General features: G+C 36.3%; 4 protein-coding genes across 22 annotated transcripts; 1 reads left to right on the top strand and 3 right to left on the bottom strand.

The window, feature by feature from the left end:
* Positions 1-3,311: 3,311 nt before the first annotated feature.
* Positions 3,312-7,589, bottom strand: LOC143916806 (uncharacterized). The gene is made up of 4 exons (XM_077438052.1): positions 7,567-7,589; positions 7,163-7,454; positions 6,863-7,096; positions 3,312-6,739 (listed from the first exon to the last, which is right to left on the bottom strand). The coding sequence occupies exons 1-4, from the start codon at positions 7,587-7,589 to the stop codon at positions 5,861-5,863; spliced, it is 1,428 nt and encodes a 475-aa protein (XP_077294178.1). The 3' UTR covers positions 3,312-5,860.
* Positions 7,590-11,258: 3,669 nt separating this feature from the next.
* On the bottom strand, positions 11,259-16,618 carry LOC143916716 (uncharacterized). Of its 18 annotated transcripts, none has more exons than XM_077437926.1 (6): positions 14,878-16,618; positions 14,578-14,811; positions 13,868-14,454; positions 13,611-13,789; positions 12,491-12,698; positions 11,266-12,364 (listed from the first exon to the last, which is right to left on the bottom strand). In XM_077437926.1, exons 1-3 carry the CDS (start codon positions 15,019-15,021, stop codon positions 14,005-14,007), a joined length of 828 nt encoding a protein of 275 aa, XP_077294052.1. In that variant the 5' UTR covers positions 15,022-16,618; the 3' UTR covers positions 11,266-12,364; positions 12,491-12,698; positions 13,611-13,789; positions 13,868-14,004. The 18 variants fall into 18 exon arrangements, with proteins under 18 accessions (XP_077294053.1, XP_077294062.1, XP_077294060.1 ...); XM_077437928.1 differs by having other exon boundaries at positions 13,651-13,789; XM_077437933.1 differs by having other exon boundaries at positions 14,902-15,336.
* LOC143916718 (uncharacterized) lies at positions 15,259-16,842 on the top strand. Its single transcript, XM_077437942.1, has 2 exons — positions 15,259-15,425; positions 15,554-16,842. The coding sequence occupies exon 2, from the start codon at positions 15,991-15,993 to the stop codon at positions 16,423-16,425; it is 435 nt and encodes a 144-aa protein (XP_077294068.1). The 5' UTR covers positions 15,259-15,425; positions 15,554-15,990; the 3' UTR covers positions 16,426-16,842.
* A 4,182-nt stretch (positions 16,843-21,024) lies between these two features.
* Positions 21,025-23,523, bottom strand: LOC143917143 (zinc finger protein hangover-like). 2 transcript variants are annotated; one of them, XM_077438557.1, is made up of 3 exons: positions 23,317-23,523; positions 22,993-23,226; positions 21,025-22,869 (listed from the first exon to the last, which is right to left on the bottom strand). In XM_077438557.1, the coding sequence occupies exons 1-2, from the start codon at positions 23,434-23,436 to the stop codon at positions 23,053-23,055; spliced, it is 294 nt and encodes a 97-aa protein (XP_077294683.1). In that variant the 5' UTR covers positions 23,437-23,523; the 3' UTR covers positions 21,025-22,869; positions 22,993-23,052. The 2 variants fall into 2 exon arrangements, with proteins under 2 accessions (XP_077294683.1, XP_077294682.1); XM_077438556.1 differs by having other exon boundaries at positions 23,293-23,508.
* Between the last annotated feature and the right edge of the window lie 1,903 nt (positions 23,524-25,426).

The following is a 25,426-nucleotide window of genomic DNA, read 5'->3' as shown; positions in this document are numbered from 1 at the left end:
CTCCCCTTAAAAAAACCATGTTGTTCAGGTATAATGTAGTTTTTGAAATTGGAGAAAAGGAAATTATAGATAATTTTTTCAAAGATTTTACTAATGACAGATAGTTTAGATATAGGACGGTAATTCTCAATAAGATTCTTATCACCTTTTTTAAAAATAGGGGTGATGTAAGATAATTTCCAATAGTCAGGAAATTTACCGTTAGACATAGAAAAATTGAAAAGGATTGTTATGGGAAGAGATAATGGGACAGCACATTTAACAAGGAAAAAAGAAGGCAAACCATCACAACCCGCACCAAGATTAACATTGAGAGAGTTGATGTGACTGAGTACAGTAGATAAGTCAAAATGAAAAGTAGATAAGTTACAAGAAGAAGTATCTGTATTAGAGATAGAAAGGTTAATGGTAGAATCACTATTGAAAGTGGAGTCAAAATAGTCAGCAAAAATGGTACAGATTTCAGAACCATGTGAAGCCGACTTATTTCCATAATACATTACGGAAGGATATGAAGAGGAGGTATTTTTTTTTTAATTTATATATGACCAAAATGATTTGGGATTAGTTTTAATATTATTTTGAATGAGAGAAATATAATTTCTAAAGCAGATTAAAGAATATTTTTTAATTCGAGCTCTTAATAGTGAAAAACTTTGATAATCTAAGGGATTTGAATAAATTTTAAATTTTTTATGGAATTTGTTTTTTTCTTTTATTATTTTAATAAGAGACGATGTAAACCAAGGGGGATATTTGGTACGTTTAGATTTAAGAGTAAAAGGGACGTGGCATTCAATAATATTTTGTAAGGTATCGTAAATTTTTTTACAAGCTAAATCAATATTTAAATTGGACAAAAGTGAATTCCAATTGATATCGCTTAAAATTGGAATAATTGTAGCATAGTCAGCTTTTCTAAAGAGGAAAGTTTTATTATAATTATAATTCAAGGGTGAAGATTTGTTGTAAATTATTGAGATGCAAAAGGATAAATGATGAGAATCTTCATGGATTAGCGTAGAGTCAGCACGAGAAATATATAAGGGGAAACTACTAATAGCTAGGTCAAGAATACGATTATTAGTATTTGATAAATAATTGTATTGATAAAGTTTATTATAAGATAAGAATTGAGTAAAGGAAAGGGAAGAAAAATTAATACAATTGGAAGGAAATAGATGTAGATTTGAGTCGTATTTTGTCCAATCAATAGTGGGAAGATTGTAATCACCGAGTAAAATAAATCGATCCTCTGGATAATTGGTTATTAGATCAGATACTTTATTTAAATGGGTAACTAATAGAGTTTGGTGAGAATTACCAGGAGGAATATAAACAGTACAGATATTTAGTTTAAAAAATTTAGTGGTAATAGTAATCCAAAGGTCTTCTGTGAAAGTTAAATTAAAATTAAATTGATATTAAAAGTATAAATGTTTATTTAGATAGGTTTTTATTATATCCAAATTTTACATAGTGGGATGTGACAGCTTGGTTTTAAGAAACATAAATTTCAATAAATTGACGATTGCCTCATTTTGCACAAATCGCTCACTTCTCATTTTAATCATATTTGTTTAGACAAAAAAATATAATACCAATTAAAATTGATTAAAACTTAACATGGAGCATATTTCTACAGATTCTTTTTTGAGATTCGTGCGACGATCGGTAACAATTATATTGTATTTACTAAAATACTTTTCAGCATCGACACTATTGACGGGACACCAAACAGATTTTAGAGAGGCACAACCAAACTCTTCATATTTAATTTTTGTTGCCATCAATAATAGCAATATATCCGGCGTGGATTCACTTTCTCTATTAATTGTCTTAAAAGTGCTGATATCCTTCCAAACATAGAGCCTCTGTTAATACATTAAACAATGGTATTTACTAAAATACTTTTCAGCATCCACACTATTGACTTTTTACGATAATACTCGAAATTTCAAATACCTGGATCCGGCGGGTTTTGCAGCCCGGATCCGGGTTTAATAAGTCATTACCCGGCTGGCTCGGGTTCGGGTCGAATCGAGTCCAGAAACCCTAGTGATGCCATCTTCCTTTTTATGTTTTCTCGAGTAATTGTAACATAATTTAATTGAATATGTTGGCATTTACGAAAAATAGTCTTTAATTCGACAAAATGACCCCAAATGCCAAATGCATACGTCAAAGATTTCACAAACACAGCATCGTATACCAAGCGTTTTTCATGGAAACCCAAACCCCATGAGCGACCACAAAGGCGACCAATACGACCAAAGGAAACCTTAGCTTTATCTAATGCTCTCCCAATATGACCATTGAATGTAAGCTTGACACCGAGAACAACACCCAAATAAGTGGACTCGTTGACAAATTTGATCTTACAGTCTCTGAGTTTGATATTAGGGGCTCTAACAAGAGAATCCTTTAATAGAAGCACTTGGACTTAGAGGACGAGAAAGAAATTTTGTTAATTATGGCCCAATCATCTAGATAGAGAAGTGCCACAGTAGCTCTACATTCCAGCTCAACACGGGACCCCAGCATGAATACCCATATGTCTACTAAGCTGATATTTCATAGTAAATGATTTTGAACAAATGTCACATTTGTGTGGTTTTAACCCAGTATGAATACCCATATGTGTACTAAACTGATCAGTGGCGGCTCGTCCTAATGGGCTGCCGGGCTGCAGCCCCTCCTATAAAATTCTAAGATATATATTTAATAATACATTTAATATTTTATTTATTAATGATATTTTTTTTATTAGTTGGATGGACTTAACTATTGGGGCCTTCGACAGAGTAAATATTACTTACAATATCACCCATATCCAAAAGGGTGATATTGTAAGTAATGTTGACCGTTTCGAAGACCCCACTAACTTGTATGGTGACAGATGAATTAAAATGTTGCTGTACTGGCTGTAGTGTTACAGCGCCGAGCTGAACGCTGCCCAGCCCGGAGTTTCGGAACGAGAAAGAGAAAGAGCTATTTGCAACTGCAGATAGCTCTTTCTCTTTCACTCACTCTGCCTTTTGGGCTGGACAGTCGGCAGCCTTCGCCTGTTAAACGACATTCATCTGTCAGTTTGTTTAAGATTTCGCGCGCTTGATCTTACATTCGATTAGTTGAATCGCACGATCACAGCTTTATTCGTTTTCGTTACTCTTAATTGGTTGCGTACAAGCCCTCATCAAATCTTCGGTGAGTCGTTTTCATTTTGATAACAGCAAACTTTTTTCAAATCTGTTTAACTTTTTCTCGTAATTTTTATTTAAATATATTAAGATTTTTTTTCTTTTAAAAATGGATGAACAAAAGAATTCAGTAAAATATTTACAAAATTTGCACTTTTCGCGACTAGAACTTACCGAAGAAGTCGCTATAAAAGTATTAGGCTGCCTCACGCCCAATTTAATTATTTCACAGCCTGCAACTAGTAGATCTTTTAGTTACTCGCGAAAATTTAATCCAGACATTTATAAAAAATACAATTGGTTAACGAGATGTACAGAAAAAACGCGTTATTTTGTTATCCGTGTCTTTTGTTTGGAGGCGAGTCGCCGGGCGAATCATCTTGGACGAAAACAGGAGTTATTGACTTAAAACATTTAAACGATAAATTTAAAAACACGAGGGAAGTGTCGAACACTTAAAAAATGTGTGTAATCTCACGATTTTGGGAAGCTTGTCGGCGGGAAATAGATAAGCATAACGAAAACGTCAAAAAAAAATCGGGATGTTTTATTTAAAATTATTGATTGCGTTAAATTTTGCGGTAAATTTGAAATGCCAATGAGGGGACACGATGAAACAGATAATTCAAAAAATCCAGGAGTTTTTCGGGGGCTTCTAGAATATTCACAAAATTTCGACGATTCTTTAAAAAAACATTTTCAAACTTTTTCGGTTTTTAAAGGGACATCAAAAACTATTCAAAATTAACTTTTAGATTGTATTTTGAACGTGTGTAGGGAACAAATAAGTGCTGAAATAAAAAAAGCAACTTATCTAGCTGTTATGGCAGATGAAACAACCGATGTATCGATGCATTGTCAACAGGTTAATGTTTTTCGTTACGAATTAGGGGGTTAAGTTTTTGAAAGGTTTTAGGGTTTTTTTTAATCCGCGTCGCGAAACCAGCAAGAACGAATTTTTTTCAGCAATCTTACTGGAGTACCATCGTATTTTTCGAAATCTTCATCGCGTATGGACGCACCCCTTTAATGGGTGGTGAATTTTGCTAGTTTTTTTTTTCAATAATACTTAAATCCACATGTAAGTGGTCGTACGCCAAAAATTGTGCTTATTTTGTCCTGTTATGACATGATAGAATAATTATGGTGACATTTTTTAGACATCTTTTCAGTGCAGCCCCACCACTAAAAATTATCACGAGCCGCCACTGAAACTGATATTTCGTATTAAATGATTTTGAACAAATGTCACATTTGTGTGGCTTTACCGCAGTATGAATACCTATATGTGAACTAAGATATTGTTTCGTAGTAAATGATTTTGAACAAATGTCACATTTGTATGGCTTTAACCCAGCATGAATACCCATATGTCTACTAAGGTGATATTTCATAGTAAATGATTGTGAACAAATGTCACATTTGTGTGGTTTTAACCCAGTATGAATATCCATATGTTTACTAAGAATGTGTTTCATAGTAAATCATTTTGAAACAATGTCACATTTGTGTGGTTTTACCCCGGCATGAATACCCATATGTACACTAAGAATTTGTTTCGTAGTAAATGATTTTGAACAAATGTAACATTTGTGTGGCTTTACCCCAATATGAATACCCATATGTGCACTACGATTTTGTTTCGAAGTAAATGATTTTGAACAAATGTCACATTTGTATGGCTTTAACCCAGCATGAATACCCATATGTCTACTAAGGTGATATTTCATAGTAAATGATTGTGAACAAATGTCACATTTGTGTGGTTTTAACCCAGTATGAATATCCATATGTTTACTAAGAATGTGTTTCATAGTAAATCATTTTGAAACAATGTCACATTTGTGTGGTTTTACCCCGGCATGAATACCCATATGTACACTAAGAATTTGTTTCGTAGTAAATGATTTTGAACAAATGTAACATTTGTGTGGCTTTACCCCAATATGAATACCCATATGTGCACTACGATTTTGTTTCGAAGTAAATGATTTTGAACAAATGTCACATTTGTATGGCTTTAACCCAGCATGAATACCCATATGTCTACTAAGGTGATATTTCATAGTAAATGATTGTGAACAAATGTCACATTTGTGTGGTTTTAACCCAGTATGAATAATTATATGTGCACTAAGATATTGTTTCGTAGTAAATGATTTTGAACAAATGTCACATTTGTGTGGTTTTAACCCAGTATGAATACCCATATGTCTACTAAGGTGATATTTCATAGTAAATGATTTTGAACAAATGTCACATTTGTGTGGTTTTAACCCAGTATGAATATCCATATGTTTACTAAGAATGTGTTTCATAGTAAATCATTTTGAAACAATGTCACATTTGTGTGGTTTTACCCCGGCATGAATACCCATATGTACACTAAGAATTTGTTTCGTAGTAAATGATTTTGAACAAATGTAACATTTGTGTGGCTTTACCCCAATATGAATACCCATATGTGCACTACGATTTTGTTTCGAAGTAAATGATTTTGAACAAATGTCACATTTGTATGGCTTTAACCCAGCATGAATACCCATATGTCTACTAAGGTGATATTTCATAGTAAATGATTGTGAACAAATGTCACATTTGTGTGGTTTTAACCCAGTATGAATATCCATATGTTTACTAAGAATGTGTTTCATAGTAAATCATTTTGAAACAATGTCACATTTGTGTGGTTTTACCCCGGCATGAATACCCATATGTACACTAAGAATTTGTTTCGTAGTAAATGATTTTGAACAAATGTAACATTTGTGTGGCTTTACCCCAATATGAATACCCATATGTGCACTACGATTTTGTTTCGAAGTAAATGATTTTGAACAAATGTCACATTTGTATGGCTTTAACCCAGCATGAATACCCATATGTCTACTAAGGTGATATTTCATAGTAAATGATTGTGAACAAATGTCACATTTGTGTGGTTTTAACCCAGTATGAATAATTATATGTGCACTAAGATATTGTTTCGTAGTAAATGATTTTGAACAAATGTCACATTTGTGTGGTTTTAACCCAGTATGAATACCCATATGTCTACTAAGGTGATATTTCATAGTAAATGATTTTGAACAAATGTCACATTTGTGTGGTTTTAACCCAGTATGAATACCCATATGTCTACTAAGAAGTTGTTTCGTAGTAAATGATTTTGAACAAATGTCACATTTGTGTGGCTTTACCCCAGTATGACTACCTATATGTACACTAAGATTTCGTTTCGAAGTAAATGATTTTGAACAAATGTCACATTTGTATGGTTTTAACCCAGTATGACTACCTATATGTACACTAAGATTTTGTTTCGTAGTAAATGATTTTGAACAAATGTCACAATGCAGCTTTCTTCGAGTATCCGAGTTTTTTTGTTTCACACTATTGATTTTATGATCCAATTCAGAATTTGTAGGGCACATCTCATCTAAAGCATTTCGACATGTTAATTCTTCCACTAGAATGTGTGTATTGGAATCTATTATTGCTGCCACATTATCTCTCGAAGTATTTTTTCCTCCAGGTGTCTAAAATATAAACCGAACGTTATTCAATTAAACATGTATGTATATTTATAGTGTGATTAGATGTCATTTTACATGTCAATTTGTTTAGAATCGATCTAAAGCACTAGAAACCTATTGACTTACCTGGCCATCGTCGCGTGAACTGGAAATGTTGGGTGGCCAATCAGCACCCAACTCATCTTCCCATATTAAATCTTCCAGCAAAACCTCCTCCGGCTTGACTTTCAAACACTTGTCTAATTCCAGCCTCGACGTTGTGTCATTCCGAAAACAAGAGTTTCGAAAGGTGTCGAGCAATTCCAGATTGTTGAGACAAGAAAGGCATATCGTATCTGGCAGATGGTCACCTTTCCTAACCTGCAAATGTGAAAGGCAAAGGTAAAGATCACGAGGAGTAGCGAATTAACAATAGCAATGGCTTACACTTGGTAAGTGACGGCGACTGACCCGCAGCTGACAGCAGGTCCAAATGCGTTGCACCAAACGCTGAGGTGGATGAGGGTCGTCATGGATGGAGACGAAGGACCCTGCTGGACCCTGCTGGCAGAGACAAAGTCTGCACTCCATCGCTTCCTGAGAGAGGAAGAAGCTCAATAGTGTCCTCGATAAGTCGATAGTCGACAATGGATTCCTAGACGCTTGTAGATGCTTAAGACGTTTGCAGTTCACGGTCTTGACTAGGGTTGCCAACCGTCCTGGAATTGGAATCACTGTCCTGTATCCCGGATGAATGCTAAATTATCTCGGATGAATTTTGAGGAAACTATTACATTTATTACTTTATCTATGTACGTAGTGTAGGAAAATAGTACAACTCGTGCTATTACATCAAAACCAGCGATCTCATCATCGATCCTGTCGAAAAACGCATAAACTCAAGGGCAACGACCCTTCGACCATTCCAGAAGAAAGAGTTCATTGCTCTATCGTAAAACAACGAAACCCAGCAGTGATGTCATCAAGCAACCGCAACGCATGTCCCGAAAGACACTTACACGTGAAAAGTCATTGGCAGCGTTAACACTAGAGGTATCTACCGCGGTATTTGATAGATCTATCAAATACCGCGGTAGATACCATTAGTGTTAGCGCATGCTACACGCTCGCATTCTCAAACGAACCACGTCTTGGCACTGAACCCATAAAACCACGAACGATGTCCTGGCACGCTGACCTCGAGCACGCGCTTCGAATATAGGTCAAACACGTGTGTCCGGGAAACGAAGACAAAGCAAATGCACACGCCACGCTCCAACCCAAAAGGTATATAAAGAGCCACAGCAGCCACAACACCAGAGTGAACCTCTGGAGTTCAACCAGATCACATCTCCGAAGAAACCTCTTCGTACATACAATAACCATTGTAACAATTGAACGAAAATAAACGATCCTCTTTCAAACTCAACTGAATTTCCATAGGCCGGGAAACGGCCGAAACCTTTCACCTGTCCTATAATTGGTGACCACCGACTACTAAATTGGTGATCACTAAAGTAGTAACAATAGATGAAGTTTTGTGATCATGCGAAAATTCGAACTCGAGATTTCGACTGATTCGTTTTCAAGATCTAGAAAAAATGTGTGTGTCTGTGTGTTTTGGGGATTTTTTGAACACCGTTAGTCCTATCCAACCGAAACTTAGTATCCGTTACTGAAATTCTTATCAACACGACGTAAATTTTTTTCAAATTTTTAAGTTGACCGGAAATGGTACCTCCCCTTATAGGTGTCCTCTTTTTTTAAGTTTTTGAATTCAACTATCTCCCAAACCACTAACTTAATCGGATTAAATCTTTTTTACATATCATAGAAATAATAATTTTTAAAATCTTATATTTTTTAAATATTTTTATCTGAACCGGAAGTAGTACTTTTACTCTAGAGTATCTAGGTTTTTTTGTTTTTCTCAGAAACCTTTTGGTATATTGAAAACATTGAAAAATGTGTGTGTGTGTGTGTGTGTATTTTGGGGATATTTTTAACACCGTTAGTCCTATCGAACTAAAACTTAGTATCGGTTAATGAAATTCTTATCGACACGTCTTAATTTTTTTTCAAATTTTTAAGTTGACCGGAAATGGTACCTCCCCTTATAGGTGTCCTCTTTTTTTTAAGTTTTTGAATTAAATTATCTCCCAAACCTGAATCAGACTGAATTTTTTTTAAATATGATAGAAATAATAATTTTTATAACCTTATATTTTTTAAATATTTCTATCTGAACCGGAAGTAGTACTTTTACTCTAGAGAATCGAGGTTTTTTATGTTTTTCTCAGAAACCTTTTGGTTTATTGAACTGAAATTTCATATATAAAAGTTTAAGCTTAATATCAAGTTATATATAAAATTTAGTAAGTATCTTTCAACCGGAAGTGGCAGTTTACACTTGTTCGATTTTTCTTCCACTATTTTTTTCGACCCCTTAAACATGTGTGTTCGAAAGCAATGTGATGAAAATAAAAAAAAATTATTAAATTTTATAAACTGGAAGTGGGATTTTTTCTCTTAGAATGGTTGAAAATGTTGTGCCCACTACTCTGCCCACACCCCTGAACGTATTAAGCTAAAAATTTATATTTATATCCTTTATAAATTAACTTAGAGCTGGTAGGGTTTTAGTCAGAATTCGTAAACCGGAAGTAGTATTTTTTTTAAAACAATATTTCATTATTTTATTTTGACCTTTAAAATTTTTTTTAATTTCCTTTTTATTTAATGAGTATGATACTGATAGTGATTTTTAGTAATAAAAAAAGTTTGAACAAAATCAGACAACCGGAAGTAGAACTTTTGTTTTGTGCAAGTTTCCATACATTTGCGCTCAATTTGTATCGCTATCATAGTCATCAGTTCAATATCGAATTTTGTTTTGTAACCTTCTTATATTCCTCAAATACATAGATAAAGTCATGGGTTGGTCACACCCGAATTTTTTTTTTTTAATTTCAGAACTCAAAAACGAAAAGCAGTTTTTGTTTAAATTAATAGCCAAGTGTCTGTGGTTCTGTATAAGTCATAAAATTTATCAAATGGGTATAATTTAAAACACAATTGGGGTCTATGTATGTATGTATGTAGGTACATGTGCAAGTTCTACTTTATCAAATCTGAATCCCTTCGAATTTAAGTCACTAAAACCAAAAACGGAACTGAACCCTTAAAAAAAATTAGGGGTTTCGCACCACTGATAGGTACATATTCGACTGAAAATCTAATGAATTCGGTCAAAAGTGCATTTAATATGCATTAGTGTACACATTCGAACGCTAATAGCTCGGAAGCACGCGACTAAGAATAAGTAGTATGACTGTGCGTGACATGTAAACGGCACTGGCGTAATTTTAGAGATTTATTCAATAATAATAAAGTAATTTTTTCCGACGAAAAAAACCACACAGTCCGTAATTTATTTAATTTGTTCTTTAATTTCTTTGTAATATATTTTTTTAAAACCTCTCTTATCTATTTGCATCTCGTTTTATTGTATGTCAAAATACAATAATGTACATACATGCATTATATTTTTAAGTCATCCTCATTGTGTTTAATACACAAGTATACCAGTGTCTTCACAGGTCACTCCAATATGACACTGTGGCCAGAAAATGTAATTGATCTATGCCAATGGTAGCGTTAACACTAGCGGTATCTACGCCGGTATTTGATAGATCTATCAAATCCGCGTGTTCGAACGCTATTTCTTGTTTTCCAAGGCCGTAATCCGAAATCTTTGGCGATCCACGCGCCCCTCCATAATTCCGGCAGTACCCATCGGATTGCCTTAGGAGGATGTCGTCGATATTTCAGAGAGCGTGTCGCGAACATATTTACGACATTTGCTCGGCTTATTACTTTATTAAATTATCTTTCTATTTATTACTTAATAGTGTTTTTATCCGGCTTCACTCGGTATTTGTAATATAAACCGCTTAAACATGGCTAATCTAATAGTAAACATTTTATTAAATTTATTTGAAGTTTTATTTTGTTTAAATTTATTTGTATATTAATTTGTTCGATGACGTCGTGGATTTACGAACCAACAATACAAAGTCTGTTTCTAAATTATATATTAGATTTAAATGTTCATTTATCCACTACTATCGTATCAGTTTTTTTTATGATTGTGTTTAAATTAAATCGGCCCATAATTGAATCTCCCCAAATTTCTTTCCATCCAATGTGTGCGTACTGGATTGACGGTTTAAAAACATTGAATCCTGAATTAAGATTAGAAACAGAAGACGCCATGAACAATGTACTATATGAAGCATTAAAGAAAAATTTGTTATTATCACCCACCCAAAAAAATTCATGATCATTACATACCCGAGAATACTAGCTTCAATTCACCCAAAATACAAATCATCGAAGGGTTGGAACTATTACCAAACGTCTGCCAATTCTTATCCATATTCCTAAAAATATCAAATACAATACGAATACAATACAAATACGGGTATACGAATAACAGAAGGGTTGGCTTCAAAAATTATGATAAAACAAAATCAAACAACATCACACATAAACATAATCTAGTCATCATTTATTTTTTATTGTATTTCATTATGATTTGTGTATAAATAAATGGTCATAAATAAATAAAAAAATACTGTTCCTTATTAAAATTAATTTTAAGAACATTGAAATAATAAAGTTTTTATATTACTTTGGTATTTATTTGTACCTTTATATACTTCTTGAGAACATGACTCAATGCTCTGCATGTGGAGATAACAGCTTCACTTATAGTAGATGTCGAAAAAAAACTGGAATATCTCAAGCACCGTAACGTTACGGCGAGTTTCTCTCTCTGTGTTATGGTTAGTCTCATTTTCGTATCTTTTTTTGTTATGTAGGGTGAAACCAATATTAGCAATGACTCAAACGAATCTTCACTCATTCTAAAAAGGTTCTGGTAATCGTTCATGTCATCGCCTAGAACCATTTCTTCGGCGATATCCAAGTGTGAATATCGATTTTTCTGAAGCATTATATCCTGTGATGAGAAACATCCAGCATTATGGAATCCCGACGATAATAATTATTTAAATAAGTAAAAAAAAAAGATTACTTATATGTTCTACATATTACGAAGCTGCAAGAAAATCAAGCCGAACGCGACGAAAGAAGATATAAAAAATAAAATAAACAGCTTACGCAGCAATTACAGATCGATTATAATTATTACAAAGTTGTATTCATTTATTTGAACTCTTAAATAATTTAGGTTTTTGTTGGTGTCAATTGAAGTTTGTATACGTTTGTGTCCATAACCTCATTTTTGTTAAGCTGAACTTTATTAATTTTAAGTTTAATTTGTTTTTATTGAACTGGTTAGCGAATTTATACATATAATATAAATGGCAGCCCCCCCCAGGCCGTAAACCAAGGCACTAAGGCGAGGTATATACCGCTAGTGTTAACGCACTCATGCGTACGATCTGCGGTATTTGATAGATCTATCAAATACCGGCGTAGATACCGCTATCATTAAGTTGAAATATTGCCACGTAGACTCCCATGTTTCCGATTCTGCTCCTGATCTGAGAACTGGTTGCTTCTTTATCTCCTTTCTATACTGGTCTTTCTATAAGTGTTTCCAGCGTTTTTTTAATGCATCTTCTGTAAAAAATATAATAATAATAATTACTTACATGTATTTCATTTGATTACAGGAACCTCTTTTCGATCACCGGCGTTTAGTTTTCGAATGGGTAAAACAACAATAGCAAACATTGTATATTTAACTTGTTCAGCTATATGGATGGAACTGGTTGATGTACATATGAACATATACAGCAGTTTAGCTTAGTGGTAGCGTATATATTTAGCACCACTGAGGTCAAAGGTTCAAGTCCTCGCCACTGCTGGTTAGATTTGGGGGTTTTGTGACTCCAAATCGATCGTTTCTCTATCAGAGTTTGCCAATTTTATCTGATCATTGTTGAAACGGTTCCTGAAAATTGGTATTAGATCTAATCCTGTTGTCACAAAAATCTGCCTGTGTATAATTTGTAATAATTATACACAGTAATCTGAAATCTATAGATATCTCTATAGACATCTCTATAATTTCGTATTTATTATATGTATAAAAATTGTATACAAAAAAAAAATCTAAAAATAATCCATAGATGTCTCTATGATTATTATTTCTGATTAATTGTTATATGCTACATATTCTGATTGTATATGTATGTATTACTGTATTTCTGATTGTTTATGTATTCTGTATTTCGTTAACGTACACCCGTCGCATTGGAGCAAATCTGTAATGGCAAGTGTATATTGATTTGTAACAATAAAATAAAAATAAAAATATGCCACACACCCAACCCATAACGACTTAAAGAAGATAGCAAGTGATTATTACAGACTCTGGCAGTTCCCAATGTGCATTGGTTCTATTGACGGCAAGCACTGCAGGGTGAAATGTCCAGCTAAGTCTGGTTCTTCGTATTTTAACTATAAAAATTATTTTTCGATAATATTGCAAGGTGTTGCAGATGCAAATAAAAAATTTATAGCCATAGAAGTGGGAGGAAAAGGTAAACAAAGCGATGGAGGCACCTTTCACTATTCAACTTTAAATATGTTAATGGAGAATGGTCAACTAGATATTCCTCCACCCGATGTGATACCAGGGACAGCTATACGTGTGCCATATATTTTAATAGCTGATGAAGCGTATCCTTTAAAAGAACATATAATGCGACCATTTCCTTCCAGAAATTTGGATATAAAAAGTGAATATTATAACAAACGCCTGTCACGTGCACGGAAGTCTATTGAATGTACTTTTGGCATTTTATATGCAAAGTGGCGTATTTTAAGTAAAGCGATTGAAACTAACACAGAAAATGCTTGCCTCATCATAAAAACTACGTGTTTATTGCATAATATCGTACGTGACCATGAAGGATCCATTATTGCTGTTGACAATAATCTTGCAAACATTCAGATCGAAATAGCGTCTAATAACTCTTCAGGTAGGAGAAACAACAGTTCATCACTGATTGCGAGAAACATACGCCAACAATTTTCTGACTATTTTTGGGATAATAGAATTTAAAGTATTATAAGTAACGTACAATCAATAAATAGGTTAATAAAAGAATTATTTACCTTCAATTCCTGGTTCAAATGATAATTCCTTCCACACTTTCTGTTTAATTATCCTATTTTTATATAGGGCATGAGTTGTTGACCATAATTCTGGTTTAAGTTGGTTTTAAAATATTTTGCAGAGGGGCACCTGGAATTCACGCTACGCCACTGTCTTTGTGTAAAATGCGGTGTAATGATGATCTATGCATATTTAAAGCACTTGCGCGCTTCCGAATTGAAAGGTTCGGGTGGTCACGAACAGACTGATTAACACTCTCCACGTTTTCCGCCGTTCTTGATGACCTTGGTCGCCCGGATTTTGGTTTATCCAGCATTGTACCGGTCTCTTCAAACTTTTTGACCCATTTTCGAATAAGAGGAATGCTTGGCGCATCATTTAAGTGGCGACAACCTCGAATACTACAGAATCTTCTACGCGCTACAGTCGCCGAACCACCGTTTTTGTAAAACTCTTGCACGCACAACGAGCGGTCTGCTCCCGAGAAACGCTGCATAGTGACTGAATTCCCAAGAGCCAGGCTATCGATTGACATATTGATTATTGCTGCCACATTATCTCTCGAAGTATTTTTTCTTCCAGGTGTCTAAAATATAAACCGAACGTTATTCAATTAAACATGTATGTATATTTATAGTGTGATTAGATGTCATTTTACATGTCAATTTGTTTAGAATCGATCTAAAGCACTAGGAACCTATTGACTTACTTGGCCATCGTCGGGTGAACTGGAAATGTTGGGTGGCCAATCAGCACCCAACTCATCTTCCCAAATTAAATCTTCCAGCAAAACCTCCTCCGGCTTGACTTTCAAACACTTGTCTAATTCCAGCCTCGACGTTGTGTCATTCCGAAAACAAGAGTTTCGAAAGGTGTCGAGCAATTCCAGATTGTTGAGACAAGAAAGGCATATCGTATCTGGCAGATGGTCACCTTTCCTAACCTGCAAATGTGAAAGGCAAAGGTAAAGATCACGAGGAGTAGCGAATTAACAATAGCAATGGCTTACACTTGGTAAGTGACGGCGACTGACCCGCAGCTGACAGCAGGTCCAAATGCGTTGCACCAAACGCTGAGGTGGATGAGGGTCGTCATGGATGGAGACGAAGGACCCTGCTGGACCCTGCTGGCAGAGACAAAGTCTGCACTCCATCGCTACCTGACAGAGGAAGAAGCTCAATAGTGTCCTCGATAAGTCGATTAGTCGATAGTCGACAATAGGCTTGTGTAGTTCGCGAACGAACTAGGTCGTAAGAGCGCTCCCACAGGTGAAGTAATCGAACTAGTTCCCTCACTCCTCGTTCCATAGTTCACTAGTTCGTGACCGAATGAGCGAGAGTGGGACGGCACTACACCACACTACACTAATACACTAATACTGCCGCTCGCTCACTGCACATGCGCATGCGCGCGCGTCTTGTTCACTGTCTTACGATCTATGTAGTTCGTTCGCGAACTACACAAGACTAAGTTCATTAGTTCGTGACCGAATGAGCGAGAGTGATGTTAACCGAACGTTAAATAAATTTTAAAATAATAAGACACTGTTGTTATCAGGTAACTTATGTTTCTAATGTATAATAACAATTAATTAATTTCTGTAATATACTTTAAGTTCAAGTCCTTAATGAACGTAGAACACTATTTTCATCGAATAAAGTGTCCAAATTGATATTTTTACATAGTAATATGTTGTGGCGGCTCGCTTATACGACATGGTCGAGTTTGGTTGCCTTCCTGCGAGTGGGGACCAACCCGGCTGGGTTCGGAGAGCCACTACTCACTCTGCCTTTAGCTGTCATATAATAAACACGTGCATTAACATGCCAGTCGTCTCATTCGTTCATCCACCATAACTGGTGACCCCCGACATCGAGCCACGCAGCCTCGATCAATTTCAACATGCCGCTTATCCCTGCCTCGCCGAGCCAGGCGGGAAAGCTACCCGCCGCGCCCCCATCGCCATCAACACAGCACGCCGCGGCCCGCGGGTGACAATAAACGAGCAGACACGGCTACCCACCTACCTATCGACATGAGTCCAGCCACAACGTCGATGACAGGTACTTAAAAAAATGGGGAAGCGAATGAGACGACGATCTTGACAGCTGGATGTGGAGTCATGCGCGATCCAGTACACATAGAACGGTCATCCAGCACCACAAGATTCATCACACACCACCTCAGCACCATCATCATCATCATCATCATCAAGGCCCCGTCCGTCCCCACGAGCGTCGTCACGCCGAGACGGGCGGTAGCGCTACAACACCTCCACGAGCCACAACGACTCACGGTCCAGCTTGGAGTATCATCAACCACATCGATGCCCCTGTCGCCCCCGCCACCCCACCAACCGACATCAGCCTCGGAAGAGCGGCGCCGCCGCAGCATCGCATCGCATCGGCGCGACCATCGGACCAGCCACCGTCCTGCTCGCGACGTCACCGCCCTCGAATGTACCGACCATTCGGGCGGTACACCTACACAGCGGATGACCCACGTCAACAATTTTTTTTCTCCCCACTCAATAATTTTTTTCTCTTTCTTTGTGTAACAATAATTTTTTTTCTATTGTAAAATTTGTTTCTTTGTAATTTTGGTATCGCTGATGCTGGGGGGGGAGTGATGTGGTGGCTTGCTTATACGACATGGTCGAGTTTGGTTGCCTTCCTGCGAGTGGGGACCAACCCGGCTGGGTTCGGAGAGCCACTACTCACTCTTCCTTTAGCTGTCATATAATAAACACGTGCATTAACATGCCAGTCGTCTCATTCGTTCATCCTCCATAATGTAATATTTTTTTTCTATTTCATTTTTTTTTATACATACGATCTCACTCAAACAAGTCATTATATTTATTTGTTAGGTAACAACTTTATAAGTGTAAGTGATATTTTTTATAAGAACTAACCAATACCTAAAAGTAATATAATTGTTGATTATTTCTAAAAAAATATATAAAAAATTTGATTATTTTTGTTTTCTTTTTTGCGTCATGTGTTATTCTGTCATCGAGCCAAAACGAGCGAACAATCACGCGAACGATCTGCCTTTCACTGATTCGATCTGGGAGCTGACGAACTAGAAGAGCGAACTAGTTCGTTTAGGAGCGGCGAACTAAACTGAGCGATCTCAGTAGATCATCGTTGATGTTTTGGATTACGACGACACGCATTACAACCAGAGAAATATTATAATTACGAGCGAAAAAAACCTTGTTATTGTTTCTTATAAGTTGTCACGATATACTACTGTGTTTCGCCGTCGATGAAATATTTAACAAAAAAAATTTCGGTGATTTGTCAAAGGGTTTTTTTTTTCTTTCGTCGAAATAAAATTAATAATCACACATTATCCGATAAATTTTACCTCTGAGATGGATTTAATTATTTGATTTATTTCGACGAGAGAAACAATTGAAGACATTATCCGTTAAAATTTACCTCTGAAATGATTTAATTAATTGATTTATTTCGACGAGAGAAACAATCGAAGACTAAAAAAATTTCGTTTGATAAACCGACAACGTGCCGGGTTGGGACCATCGCTCGGTCACCCATACTAACACATGATATATTCTCAGTAACTGCGCATTACGGGGAAGTAAAAATAATAATTCTTTGATATTTTTTTTTCGATCTTAGTGCGTATCTTCGTAAGTCAAAACATCTTCGACAAACAAAAGTCGAGGATTACCTGTATGTGATTGTTGATGATCTAATTTTAGGTCAATCTCGAAAATTTATTTAAATTGGGCATGTTCTGTTTTAACTTTCAATATTTTATTTTAAATTTAATATATTGATTATAATTTTATTTTGATATTTGAATTTAATTTTAATATAATAATAATATTTTTAATTTTGATATTTAATTTCAATTTTTAAATTTAATTTTTATTTCAATATTTTGTACGCTACTGGTTTTATCCTGCTGGTTAAAACGTTGGACCAAAATCGTCGTTGGTTTGGTCCGTACGCAGCATGACGCAATTCCACTAATGACGCTTTAACCGAAAATCAATTGACCGAATGGTAAATTCGTCTAATATCTTTATATCGAAACACAAATTCACCTAATTTCGAGTTTCAAACCAGCAGTAGCCGAGTTTCAAACCAATAGTAGTAAATATTATTTAGTAATTTTTCGACGCGATATCAACAGATGGCGTAGTAACATAGACAGATAAATTTTATAACATTTCTTTGCAAATAGCCCTTAAACTCTATTATATCCTCGTAAATCGTGAGCGAAGCTGGGTATAACAACTAGTAATTGATAAACATAATCTTAATTAGTCATCGTTGACGTCAATATGTATAGTCGATGATCGAAAATCTGGCAATCGATACGTTTTCCTCAGATCCGGCATGGATTTTGGAGTGCTTTTTTAAATTTACCGTGTTCACGCTCCAATAAATAAATAACTTCAATTTGACATTTTAGAACAGTTCGGTGATAATCTTTAATGTTCCAGATAAAATTGAAAGTACATATGATTAGAAAATTAGATTTTTAGAATTTTTGTATCGAAAATGATCAAACTGAAGTATTTGAAACATTACATAATTTTACATAACAAGAGTCGTATGTCTCGGGATATTTGTACGTGAAAATATAATTGAATATTTAATAGAGCTGAAATCGTCTTTTACGCAGTGCTTCCCCGAACCTTTTAGAAGCAAACAATTTAATTTCAAACCCCTTTGATAATGAACATTTTCGGACAGCTACCAAGGAAAAAGAGAACTTGATTGAACTTTCAAATTATAGCATTTAAAAACTGAATTCGAAATAAATAAGGTTATTAATTTTTGGCTAGGTATGACTGAAGAATAGCTTTATGACATAGCGCCTAAATTTCTGTCGCCGTTTACTAGCACTGAACTAGTTAAGAGAGCTTTCTCATCATATATATTAATAAGATAATAATGATAATGATAATGATAATGTGGCGGCTCGCTTATACGACATGGTCGAGTTTGGTTGCCTTCCTGCGAGTGGGGACCAACCCGGCTGGGTTCGGATAGCTGCTACTAACTCTGTCTTCAGCTGTCATATAATAAACACGTGCATTAACATGCCAGTCGTCTCATTCGTTCATCCTCCATACTGGTGACCCCCGACATCGAGCCACGCAGCCTCGATCAATTTCAACATGCCGCTCATCCCTGCCTCGCCGAGCCAGGCAGGAAGCTACCCGCCGCGCCCCCATCGCCATCAACACGCGTCGCGGCCCGCGGGTGACAATAAACGAGCAGACACGGCTACCTACCTACCGACGTCCAGCCACAACGTCGACGACAGGTGCTTTTAAAAAATGGGGGAGCGAATGAGACGACGATTTTGACAGCTGGATGTGGAGTCATGCGCGATCCACTACACATAGAACGGTCATCCAGCACCACAAGACATACACCACCTCAGCACCATCATCATCATCATCATCAAGGCCCCGTCCGTCCCCACGAGCGTCGTCACGCCGAGACGGGCGGTAGCGCTACAACACCTCCACGAGCCACAACGACTCACAGTCCAGCTCGGAGTATCATCAACCACATCGATGCCCCTGCCGCCCCCGCCGCCCCACCAACCGACATCAGCCTCGGAAGAGCGGCGCCGCCGCAGCATCGCATTGCATCGGCGCGACCATCGGACCACCCACCGTCCTGCTCGCGACGTCACCGCCCTCGAATCTACCGACCATTCAGGGCGGTACACCTATGTACACAGCGGATGACCCACGTCAACATTTTTTTTTCTCCCCACGTAATAATTTTTTCTCCTTGTGTAACAACAATTTTTTTTTTCTTTTGTAAAATTTGTTTCTTTGTAATTTTGGTATCGCTGATGCTGGGGGGGGAGTGATGTGGCGGCTCGCTTATACGACATGGTCGAGTTTGGTTGCCTTCCTGCGAGTGGGGACCAACCCGGCTGGGTTCGGACAGCTGCTACTAACTCTGTCTTCAGCTGTCATATAATAAACACGTGCATTAACATGCCAGTCGTCTCATTCGTTCATCCTCCATAATAACAATGCAGTAGTTCGAATCAATTCGCTAAACTCGACAAATTTTCGAGTACAACGTGGAGTAAGGCAAGGGTGTATATTATCTCCAGACCTATTTAATATATATGGAGAGTATATAATGCGTAGAGCACTGGATGGTTGGAAGGGTGGAGTGTCCATTGGTGGAAAAAAACTATCCAATCTTCGGTATGCGGATGACACAACGCTCATAGCTAATAATCATGAAGAAATGGCCGAACTGATCCGTCGTGTTGAGACAGAGAGTAATGTGCTTGGCCTCCAGATAAACCGCCCCAAAACAAAAATTATGATAATTGACCGTCACCTACAGCTGCAAAACAACAACTCAGCTTTAAACGGTATAGATGTGGTCGATAATTTTGTCTATCTGGGGTCACTCATATCTAACAACGGCGGCAGCGAATTGGAAATACGGCGCCGGATTACATTAGCAAAATCGGCAATGTCACAACTAACGAAGATTTGGAAGAATAGAGCCATTACAACTGCTGTCAAAATCCGTCTCGTGAAGACTCTCGTTTTTTCTGTCTGCCTTTATGGTGTCGAGACGTGGACCATGAAGGCGGCGGATAGACGGAGAATCGATGCCTTCGAGATGTGGTCCTGGAGACGGCTACTGCGCGTGCCTTGGACCGACAAACACACGAATGTGTCTATTCTTGAAGAATTGAAAATCAAGGATAGACTGTCAACAATATGCCTGAAACGTATATTGCAGTTCTTCGGCCACATTGCACGAAGAGGTGAGGAGAGCCTGGAGCGGATGGTTGTGGTTGGTAGCGTCGAAGGCAGAAGAGCCAGAGGCAGATCCCCCGCACGCTGGACTGACCAAGTATCTGCAGCGACGGGCGCTTCCACGGTAGCAAGTCTTCGCCTGGCCGAATTTAGAACTGAATGGAGGCAGCTGGTTGACCGCACATCATAGTCACGATCCTCAGTGATGAGGGAACCGACAGCAATATATATTAATAAGACAAATATAGAAATTGATTGAATCCAGCTCCAGACTGAAGGGTAAATCTCGCATCATTTGAACCAAATTTAAAAAAGCTAAGTACAAGGATCTCAATAAAATGTACTTTGTAATTTTGTGTTTTTATTAAAACAATCAATAATATTTTTATTATCAATAATAGAAGTATGACAAGATAGTAGATAAATATATTAAACTTTGAGCATATTATAATTATTGTGACTCCACAAAAAAAAAATTTCCATAAAATTTCTTACCAAAATAGATCTACATATTGCGTGTATCCTGTCTTCACATTCCTTACCATGCAAATACTATATATATAATAATTACACTTGCAAAAACAAATTTCATGAAATACAATCATTTTTATAAAGTGGTACAATTTGGCGTTATGTACAACCAAGTGGTACGCGAGTCAAAAAAGGTTGGTAAACGCTGGTCTAGATAGAAAAGTAGCGCAGTAGCTCTACATTCCAGCTCAACACGGGTCCCCAGCATGAATACCCATATGTCTACTAAGATGTTGTTTCGTAGTAAATGATTTTGAACAAATGTAACATTTGTGTGGCTTTACCCCAATATGAATACCCATATGTGCACTAAGATGTTGTTTCGAAGTAAATGATTTTGAACAAATGTAACATTTGTTTGGCTTTAGCCCAATATGAATACCCATATGTGCACTAAGATGTTGTTTCGAAGTAAATGATTATGAACAAATGTCACATTTGTATGGCTTTAACCCAGCATGAATACCCATATGTCTACTAAGGTGATATTTCATAGTAAATGATTGTGAACAAATGTCACATTTGTGTGGTTTTAACCCAGTATGAATACCCATATGTCTACTAAGAAGTTGTTTCGTAATAAATGATTTTGAACAAATGTCACATTTGTGTGGCTTTACCCCAGTATGAATACCTATATGTGCACTAAGATTTCGTTTCAAAGTAAATGATTTTGAACAAATGTCACATTTGTGTGGCTTTACCCCAGTATGAATACCTATATGTGCACTAAGATTTCGATTCGAAGTAAATGATTTTGAACAAATGTCACATTTGTATGGCTTTAACCCAGTATGAATACCTATATGTGCACTAAGATGTTGTTTCGAAGTAAATGATTTTGAACAAATGTCACATTTGTGTGGCTTTACCCCAGTATGAATACCTATATGTGCACTAAGATTTGGTTTCGAAGTAAATGATTTTGAACAAATGTCACATTTGTGTGGTTTTAACCCAGTATGAATACCCATATGTCTACTAAGAAGTTGTTTCGTAATAAATGATTTTGAACAAATGTCACATTTGTGTGGCTTTACCCCAGTATGAATACCTATATGTGCACTAAGATTTGGTTTCGAAGTAAATGATTTTGAACAAATGTCACATTTGTATGGCTTTAACCCAGTATGAATACCTATATGTGAACTAAGTGTGTGTTTCATAGTAAATGATTTTGAACAAATGTCACATTTATGTGGTTTTACCCCAGTATGAATACCTATATGTGAACTAAGATATCGTTTCGTAGTAAATGATTTTGAACAAATGTCACATTTGTGTGGCTTTACCCCAGTATGAATACCTATATGTGCACTAAGATTTTGTTTCGTAGTAAAAGATTTTGAACAAATGTCACATTTGTGTGGTTTTTACCCCAGTATGAATACCCATATGTCTACTAAGCTGATATTTCATAGTAAATGATTTTAAACAAATGTCACATTCGTATGGCTTTACCCCAGTATGAATACCTATATGTGCACTAAGATGTTGTTTCGAAGTATATGATTTTGAACAAATGTCACAATAATGCAGCTTTCTTCGAGTATCCGAGTTTTTTTGTATCACACTATTGATTTTATGATCCAATTCAGAATTTGTAGGGCACATTTCATCTAAAGCATTTCGACATGTTAATTCTTCCACTAGAATGTGAGTATTTTTTCCTCCAGGTGTCTAAAATATAAACCGAACGTTATTCATTTAAACATGTATGTATATTTATAGTGTGATTAGATGTCATTTTACATGTCAATTTGTTTAGAATCGATCTAAAGCACTAGAAACCCATTGACTTACCTCGCCATTGTCGGGTGAACTGGAAATTTTGGGTGGGCAATCAGCACCCAACTCATCTTCCTATATTAAATCTTCCAGCAAAACCTCCTCCGGCTTGACTTTCAAACACTTGTCTAATTCCAGCCTCGACGTTGTGTCATTCCGAAAACAAGAGTTTCGAAAGGTGTCGAGCAATTCCAGATTGTTGAGACAAGAAAGGCATATCGTATCTGGCAGATGGTCACCTTTCCTAACCTGCAAATGTGAAAGGCAAAGGTAAAGATCACGAGGAGTAGCGAATTAACAATAGCAATGGCTTACACTTGGTAAGTGACGGCGACTGACCCGCAGCTGACAGCAGGTCCAAATGCGTTGCACCAAACGCTGAGGTGGATGAGGGTCGTCATGGATGGAGACGAAGGACCCTGCTGGACCCTGCTGGCAGAGACAAAGTCTGCACTCCATCGCTACCTGAGAGAGGAAGAAGCTCAATAGTGTCCTCGATAAGTCGATTAGTCGATAGTCGACAATGGGGGTGCAGGTAAACTGGTCGAATGCAATACACCTAAATCAATTCACCTAATGCAATTCCACTAATGACGGTTTTTCCGAAAATCTATTGACCTAATGGTAAATTCGTCTAATATCTTTATACCGAAAGACACATTCACCTAATTTCGAGTTTCAAATCAGCAGTAGCCGAGTTTCAAACCAATAGTAGTAATTTTTCGACGCGATATCAACAGATGGTGAAGTAACGCAGACAGATAAATGTTATAACATTTCTTTGCCCTTAAACTCTATTATATCCTCGTAAATCGTGAGCGAAGCTGGGTATAACAACTAGTAATTGCAAATAGCCCTTAAACTCTATATACACCATATTGCGCCCGACAGAATATTTAAAAAGGATTTCCCACCTAATGGCGAGTGAACTAAATTAAGGACATTGAAAAAATTAATTGCTTTTGTAGCTTTGTATTACCTTTTGCTATATATACTATACTATATTATATAGCAAACATTGTACATATTTACAACAAAATTTATGATAAAACAAAGTAATAAAAAGGAATCAAAAAAGACCAAAGCACAGGACCGGGAGGAGTGGTGGCGGATCATTCACCGGATTCCAGATAACAGGAAATGACTACGAGAAGAAAAAAATAGTGTTGGTGGGTTTAATTGGTATTATATATTTTTATTGTATTTATGAAGTGAAAGTGGCCAAATTATTGAATTCAGGGTAGATTTAATGAACCTTCAGTTCGGTGACGATCCTGGGATGGTGTTAAGTAATAGATTATAATTGAAAAGCAGAAAGACCTTTATTCAGCATTGCCTTTCCAAGACATTCACGATACAGATAATAATATGAACCGTTGTCCGACTCCCTTTTCAATTCTGATATCTGAAACTTCTGATAATGGATATGAGGGACGTCCATTCCCAACAATTTGGTAAATATTCCAGAGTAAAAAAAATTTCGATATGATAATAAATTGCTTATGGTGGGTCTATATATGTACATATTTATATACCCTAATAATTGTATGTTGACTGTCCTTGTTATCACATTGCGCATTTATTTGCAAACGAATGTGAATGATTTATTTATTTTGCATATATTATAAATACATACATATATACATATGTATGTATGCGTGTATCAGGGCTCGAAATGGAAATTTTCACGAATGGGATTGCTTGATAATTTTTAAAACATGGTTTTGATTTTTTTAGTATATTATAGTACATTATATATGTTACAGTGAAAGCATATTTCAAGTGAAAATATATTTTCACTAATTCAAGCAGTGAAAATGTACCAAACAATGAATTAACAACGTTTAACCATAACAACCCAATCTTAAATGAATAGGGCCATATTGGGTCTACCTCACGGGATCGAATGTGAAATGCACGAAAAACCAAAAAAGATCGAAAATCGAAAGATCAAAAAAAAAGGGTGCATGGTAAACCTCTCCCCTCGTCGTACATTCTCACTTAATTTGCGCGAGCAGGATACAACAGGAACAAGAGGAACAGGCTTTTCCTCCTGTATCCTGCGCGCGCACATTAAACAAGGCTGTATGACAAAAAGAGAGATAATTTCACCGCATGCCGCTAAACAGTAATATATATATATATATATATATATATATATATATATATATATATATATATATATATATATATATATATATATATATATATATATATATATATATATATATATATATATAGTACTGTTTAGCATGCACCCTTTTTTTATCTTTCGACTTAAGATCTTTCGATTTTCGATCTTTGCCTTCGATATTTGGTTTTTCGTGCATTTCACATTCGATCCCGTGAGGTATTGAATGTCATTGAAAATATATTTTCACTGAATGTAATATAATTTCACTGTGACATATACATATCAGAGCCAGGACTAGAAATTTTGTCAGCCGAG

This window comes from Arctopsyche grandis, chromosome 9, assembly GCF_051622035.1.
Source record: "Arctopsyche grandis isolate Sample6627 chromosome 9, ASM5162203v2, whole genome shotgun sequence".
Classification (NCBI taxonomy): Eukaryota; Metazoa; Arthropoda; class Insecta; order Trichoptera; family Hydropsychidae; genus Arctopsyche; species Arctopsyche grandis.
This window is presented reverse-complemented; position numbering and strand designations above follow the sequence as displayed.